We start from the raw sequence: 7,831 nt of genomic DNA, 5'->3' as shown, positions 1-7,831 counted from the left end.
GTGGATTTCACACTTGGGTTTGGTGTGGGAGGGTGGAAATGGCAGTTCCATGGAAATGACCTTGTGGTCGGACACGCCCATTTCGTAAACTAGTATGTTACTAACCGGGGCTGAGTCAGTGATAACTAGGTCTAATGTGTGCCCCTTTATGTGTGTGGGGACATGGATGTGTTGTGAGAGGTTAAGGCAGTCCAGTAGTTGTAAAAACTCAGATGCAAAAGGGGAGGAGGGGTTGTCTGTGGATGTTCACGTCACCGAGAATTAGGATGTTGGGGGATGTAGTGCAGAGTGATGTGAGGAGGTCGTGTATTTCCCAGATGAAAACTGAATTTGGTTTCAGTTTGGGTGGGCGGTAGATGAGTAGTATTGTAAGATTGAAAGGTGGTTTACATTTGACTGCAAGGCATTCAAATGAGGATGGTGGGGTGAGGGGGAGAGATGTTAGTTCCAGCTCATTTTTGTGAAAAATGGCTAAGCCACCACCCACCCGCCCAGTGCTGCGTGCTTTTTGAATATAGCTATAGCCGGGAGGACAGGCTTTATTCAAAGTTGAATAAACCTCAGGTGGGTGCCAGGTCTCTGTGAGGCACATGAGGTCTAAGTCCTTGTCCAGTATGTGTTCATTTATGAGTGATGATTTAAGTGTGAGGGATTGTGTGTTGAGAAGTTCCAGTTTAACTGTTGGTGAAATAATGAATCTCTGTAGTGGTCGTAGTACACGGAGTAGACCACTCCTCGTTTTCCATGTAGATCCATTCCACATTTTCCATTGAAATCCACTCCATGTTTTCCATGCAGCTGCCTTGTCTGCAGCACTCTCGCGGTGTTTCCAGTGTTACATACCAGAGGAGCGTCAGAGCTCTGATGACACGTCACAGTAGCGACGGTGCGAACAGCTGTGTGGAAGGAAGGAATATGGTGGCCGGGCAGCAGGTAAACAAACTGACGGCGGGTGCTTCTGTGGATGTAGCGTGGTCGGCGAAGGAGTCCAAGTTTTTTGATGAATGAAACACAGGCTGGGATGGTGTATTTATTTAGTTCCAGCAGGCGCGAGATGGAATATTGCTGCATCATGCCGGTCAGGATGTAAGTCCTGAACAGTTTTAGCCGTTTGCTAGGCTAACCGGCGCGCTGGGGGCTGCTGGCTGGCAGCCGGCTGGCTGTGGAGAGTAGTGCGGTCCCAGGCAACGAAGGCCTAACCGCTCCGGGGCTGAGGGGCAGCCCGGGATAGAATCTCGCACAGTAGCGATGGAGAGAGCCAACGTGATCCAAGGCTCAGGACAGGAATGGAGGACTGGAACGGTAGCTTCGCTGCAGCGATCAGCCGCTTGTTGGTATGGCTGTGGATGATGCGGTCCCAGGCGACAAAGGCCTAACCGCTCCGGGGCTGAGGAGCCCGGGATGAATCCTCGCAGCAGCGCTGGACAGGGACAAAACGTCCACACAAAGTGGCTACCGAATGAGTAGGGCAATGCATGGGGATAAACAGGCACAGGAGCTGGAAGCAGTGCCGCTGTCTGACGGGACCATATCCCGGAGCATCACGGACATGGCCCAGGATATCAAGTGTCAGCTGATTGACAGAGTGAAGAAAGGGAAATATGCTTTGCAGTTAGACGAATCCACAGATATGTCAAACTCTGCCCAACTGCGTGTTTTCGCCAGATACAGTTTTGATGGAAAACTTGATGAGGACATGCTGTTTTGCACCCCGCTGGAGCTAAAGTGCACAGGCGAGGACATTTTCACAAAACTTGACGACAAAATAAAAGAAGAGGGACTGTCTTGGGATGAGTGCATCGGTGTGTGTACAGATGGTGTTGGAGCAATGCTGGGGAAAAAGAGAGGACTAAAAGCAAGAGTCTTACAAGTGGCGCCCCACGTTATCTTTACGCACTTCCACAGAGAAGCTCTAGCGAGTAAAACGCTTGACCCAGAGCTTAAAAGTGTTCTTGAGACGGCGATACAAATGGTCAACTACATAAAATCCCGTCCACTCAATACCAGGCTGTATCTCTGCAACGAACTGGGATCGGAGCATCAGGGCCTGCTGTTCCACACAGAAGTCAGGTGGCTTTCAAGGGGAAATGTTCTCAGCCGCCTGTATGAACTGCGGGGCGAGGTGCGCTTATTTCTCACGGAGCATGGGTCCCAGCTCGCTGACCACCTGACAGACCCTGACTGGTTAACAAGGCTGGCATACTTGTCTTGCATATTTGACAGACTGAACGGACTTAACCTCTCATTGCAAGGTGAAAACACAAGCATCATGTCCTTGAATGATACAATCTGCGCATTCAAGAGGAAAGTGGATCGCTGGACTGCGCGAGTTGAAATGGGCAGGATTGACATGTTTCCTGAGCTGGAGGAATTCATAGAGGAAAATGATCTTAGTGTTAACTCTGTGAAGAAGTCTATCACTACCCACCTGCTAGCCCTCCTGGAACACTTTAACAAGTATTTCCCAGAGGAAGCAGCTCCGGAAAAATATAACTGGATAAGATCACCATTTACCTTAACGACCGCAAGTCATCTGTCATCCGACATGGAGGACGCACTGACTGAACTGTCAAGTGACCGCACATTAAAGACAGCTTTTAATGCGAAGACGCTTGCTGAGTTCTGTATTTCATTCGAGAGGGAATACCCACAGCTTTCCAAGGCCGCGATGGACGTTCTGACGCCGTTTGGCTCCACATACTGTACCTGTGCGAAAAGACTTTCTCGGCACTGACATACATAAAAAACAAATATAGATCTCGTCTAAACGTGGAGGATGATCTCCGAGTGGCCGTCTCCAAAATTAAGCCCAGGATGGATTTGCTGTGCTCCATGCATATTGCCCACACATCTCATTAGGTGAGATTAACGCTGAAACATAGCGTATTCCCCAAATGTAAATATGCACCGCAACAATGTTCATATGTTTATTAGTTATTATTACCTTTTATGCCTTTAAAGTTTGCACAGCAACAATGTTCATATGTTTACTACAATTTATGTCTTTTAAAGTTTGCACCGCAACAATGTTCACTCCTAATTCACATGGAGATTACTTTGACTCACGAGTTCTGCTGTTATCTTATATTAAATTGCTATATGTAAAATAATATCATGGTTGTCAGGCTGTTCTGTTCTTGTGCGTTGTCGTTATGCGCGTGTTTGGATACGCCTATTAGTGCGTGCGTCCTGTGCACACGTTTTTTTTTCTTCTTCCAGTCACCACGTGATAGTGGGGGGTCGCCAGTCTCTGGCATTGTTATTTCGGGGTTCGCGGGCTGAAAAGTTTGGGAACCCTTGATTTAGAGTACTGGCACCTTTTTTATTCCAATTCAAGCACTGCTAGCCCACAGCCAATCAGCGAGTCATAGCGATGTTGACGTTCCTGACAAGCCCAGAAGGAAGTGCCACAAACTGCAGTTCCTCTGGTGGCCAACAGGGGATGGATGCAGAAATAAGCAATTTCCATAGACCCCCATGTTAACATTCCCAACTTTACAGCAGAAATAAACATGTTTCTAGCCTGGATCCAATCACACTTATTCTGGATATAGTTGGATTCCACCTTCATGACAATGGAATAAGGAGTGCATTTTTTTTACCGTGAGTATATTAGTAAGTAAAGTAAGTTTTGCCGTGAGTGAATGAAAGTCTTATTTCTTCTTGAGGTCTGCAGTGAAGCGTGTACTAATTATTAATTAGTGCATTAAAAACTAAAATCATTAATGAAGTTTCAGCTCATACCACACGCTTAATAAGTCTCCCCCTGACCCACCTACATTTCTCCAGGCCCACACACCCAATAATTCCTGGCTAGCCACTGGTCAAAGAGGGTTTTATGGGGAAATAATTCAAAGGAACTAAGCATAAGGCTGCAACAGGACAGAATGTGAAAATAAGTAAATACATTTAGGCTACTGATATCCTAATGTCATGTACAATTATTCATAAGGCATGAACAAACACATGGGTCATGGGTTACAAAATAACTAGAGGCGTCTATATATAAACATATATCTGTGGTGATTCATAAGCAAACAGTCAACTGCACATCAACCCTTTTAAACTGTGCAAGTCAGCATGAATAACGTGTTATTATATAATATATATATTATATTGTAATATATATATACAGTATATATACATTTGTATGTTTATATAACTATTTGTATTGAATTTTTGACATTTTACTTGAACTCATTTTGTTTATATAAATATTAACTGTGCTGTCAAAATCATCGCGTTAACGGCGGTAATTAATTTTTTGAATTAATTGCGTTAAAATATTCAACGCATTTAACGCATGTGCAGAATCCGACCAGTGGCAACGCCAGGGTATGGCTGGGGTAGGCTACACCCATACCAAGAAATGGCTTAGCCCCACCATGAACAATGATGTTAAAGTAAGCAAAATAAAGTCTGCCAACTCGCGCCGAGAATTGCACAGAAAGCAGTTAGTAAGATTGATTTCAGTAGCCACTTGCCTGGAAATACCGAAGACCAGAAACGGTTTTGAAAACTTTTGTCACGTAGTGATCGTCTTCTCAATAGAACATCTTTGATAATGTCTTCTGGCCAATCAGAATCAAGATAACGGCGTGGTGTTGTTGCAGGAAGCCCCGACGGAGAATACTTTTGCTGTAGTACAGGGGTGCACATAACTGGTAAGCAGGTTATGTGCGTAATCTGAAATGCGTACCGTCACTTGTGTCACAAAGCGCATTTGCGTACCGACGTACTTGTGAGGCTTTTCCAGAAGGCGGTTAGATCACCGGACAACAGAGTCGGTCTCCGTGTGCACAGACAGGGCTGCTGTTAACGTCGGTCTGAACAACGGAATTGTGCCAAAACTACGCCAACCGGCTGCGGAGGGAGACTCCCCCCCTTCACTGGAGAACTGCGCTAAAACAGCTGATCACAACGTTCATACTCTGTGGTCACGAAGTACTCCACTAGCCCCCCAAGTCGACCTTCCTGAAGTACTCCCCCGTTGATAGAAATCAACACGTAATTAATTAAGACCCCACGGTTTGATGATTGATAGGTGTGTGGGCTTTCTTTCATTTTGACACACAGAACAATGTTATAATAAACATACATACTGTATGTTAAATGGATATATCTGCCTTCTTTCATTTATCTTTCCATTCCCACAACAATATACATGAATAAATGGCATATTTTGTACATAGTTCGAATGGTGATTAATCATGATTAATACATGTTTAAACTGTGATTAATCTGATTAACATTTTTAATCATTCGACGGCCCTAATATATATATATATATATTATTGTTCATTCTTACTTAAATGCCTGAGGTTTATATACTGTACATATTTTCAATTTTATTTTATCTGATCATTTATTAATTATTTTTACTTAAACTTCTCATGTTGCTATAAATATCATGATTTTATTTTGTATTGCACATTCACACTTCAACTTACTTTGCTTCTATCGATATTGTTACTCTATTTTTGTTTTATTTATCTCTTATTTGATCTAACTTTAACTGTTAGGAAACCCAAGGGTAACATAAATAATAATACATTCATACTGATTCTGAAAAAAAAACTAATTACAAAAATGTGAGCAGCTAAAAAAAAGCACAGCTGTATCAAATTTGTGCAGGATGAAAATGTCAGACAATTTATATCAACACCCCCCTCCCTCATGCTCCTTTCTCTTTGTCACTACTACCTCATCCCCCCTCCCCCTGCTCGCCATTCATGCCTTTTTTTCTATTCCATTCACTGTGCTAGGCTACCAGGCAAAGCTAAAGCAGCTTTGTTTGCCTGCTCTGACGTCACGGCTGACGCACGCTGCCTGCAGGGCTGGCTCCATCAAAGGCTGTGTGCTCAGGCCTGAACAGAGGTATTATTAGCCAGCAGAGGGGGAAACACAGACAGAGGATGGGAGGAGGGGCGGGGGGCAAACATGTTGCTACCAGAGAGCAACAGTCCTACTGGAGACAGGTAGATGCAGGTACTCTGTTATTTTGGTAAACATATGACATGAATATAAATGCAACAGAGACACTTTGTTAGCAAAAGTGGTGTGGACATTTTCCAGATTTAATAAAAACACTACTGCATTAAGTAAATAATACATACAAATATACATATGCTTACAGTATACTGTTTACAACTAATGCAGTAACTATGCTATGCTGCTGCAAATCTGTTCTCTATTACATTTGTACTATTGCACGTGTCACAGGTCCAAACTGCACCACTCTGGTCACCAGACATGCACCCAGAAAGTGTGAAGACCTCCAGATTGTACATGTTCCCTTTCTCAAAGTGAACAATTCTTTGTGCACACTATTTTCAGAACATTTTAACAGATTATCCTAATGCAAAGTGGTGGGGAGCCCAGCGTCCCAGTATAAACTAGAAAATGCATTTCCTGCAGAAAATGCGTGTGAATGCTGTAAACTGTGAACATTTATGGCTGTATTTAGCTGAAAATGCAGAAAAAGCTGAATATATTATTAGCTGAATGGTAGCTGCTTTCAGCTAAAAAAATGCAGAAAAAGCTTAATATTTAAAAGAAAAGGTTTTAAAAAAGGTATAAACAACAACATGTAAAGCCTTGATGTCCTGAAATAGCTGAATTATGTAATAGTTGAATGGTTTCTACAGCTGAAAATAGGCTGAAGGAATTAAATATCAGATGTAAGTAGTAGTGAATCAATTTGTATTAAGAAGAGAAAAGAAAGTAAAAAGGCTTGGGAAAGCAGCAGCATATTTGAACTGCACATTTTTTTGATCTAACTTGGTGAATCTGTCGCCATGCCAACGGCATTGGATGACATCCCATAATATGCTTAGATGTGTTGATGGCTGCATCGTTACCAAACCTGTGAAGTTTTGGGCCATTTCGAGCATTTTCACTGAAGTTATGAGAAAACCGTGTTTCATGGTGAGCATGGTGAGCATTGTGTTTCCATGGCAACGGCATTTGAAGAAATCTCAAAACGTTCCCGTAGATGTCTTCACGGCTGGATTGTTGGCACAAATGTGAAGTTTGAGCACTTTTTGAACATTTTCATAGGAGTTATACATTACATTAGGAGGTTACATTACTCTCTCTCTTCTCTTGATCGCCCTCTCTCTCTTCTCTCTCTCTTCTCTTGATCGCCCTCTCTCTTCTCTTGATCATTCATCATCATCATCGGTGTGTGAGAGAGAGAGAGTGTGTCTGTGTGTGTGTGAGAGAGTGTGTGTGTGTGTGTGTGTGTGTGTGTGTGTGTGTGTGTGTGTTTGAGAGAGAGAGAGTGTGTGTGTGTGTGTGTGTGTGTGTGTGTGTGTGTGTGTGTGTGTGTGTGAGAGTGTGTGTGTGTGTGTGTGTGTCTGTGTGTGTGAGAGAGAGAGTGTGTGTGTGTGTGTGTGTGTGTGTGTTTGTGTGTGTGTGTGAGAGAGAGAGAGAGAGACAGAGAGAGAGTGTGTGTGTGTGTGTGTGTGTGTGTGTGTGTGTGTGTGTGTGTGTGTGTGTGTGTGTGTGTGTGTGTGTGTGTGTTAGAGAGAGAGAGAGAGAGAGTGTGTGTGTGTGTGTGTGTGTTTGTGTGTGTGTGTGTGTGTGTTTGTGTGTGTATTTGTGTGTGTGTGTGTGTGTGTGTGTGTGTGAGAGTGTATGTGTGTGTGTGTGTGTGTGTGTGTGTGTGTGTGTCTGTGTGTGTCTGTGGGTGTCTGTGTGTGTCTGTGTGTGTGATAGAGAGAGAGAGTGTGTGTGTGTGTGTGTGTGTGTGTGTGTGTGTGTGTGTGTTAGAGAGAGAGATAGAGAGAGAGTGTGTGTGTGTGTGTGTGTGTGTGTGTGTGTGTGTGTG

At 43.5% G+C, this 7,831-nt stretch overlaps 1 protein-coding gene across 1 annotated transcript; it reads left to right on the top strand.

Annotated features, from left to right (window-relative positions):
- Positions 1-1,471: 1,471 nt before the first annotated feature.
- LOC307016185 (zinc finger BED domain-containing protein 5-like) lies at positions 1,472-2,734 on the top strand (the record flags this gene model as incomplete). The annotated part of the gene is made up of 1 exon (XM_079645222.1): positions 1,472-2,734. One exon carries the CDS (start codon positions 1,472-1,474, stop codon positions 2,732-2,734), a length of 1,263 nt encoding a protein of 420 aa, XP_079501348.1.
- Positions 2,735-7,831: the final 5,097 nt, after the last annotated feature.

Source organism: Notothenia rossii (assembly GCF_949606895.1).
Source record: "Notothenia rossii genome assembly, chromosome: 8".
NCBI lineage: Eukaryota > Metazoa > Chordata > Actinopteri > Perciformes > Nototheniidae > Notothenia > Notothenia rossii.
This window is presented reverse-complemented; position numbering and strand designations above follow the sequence as displayed.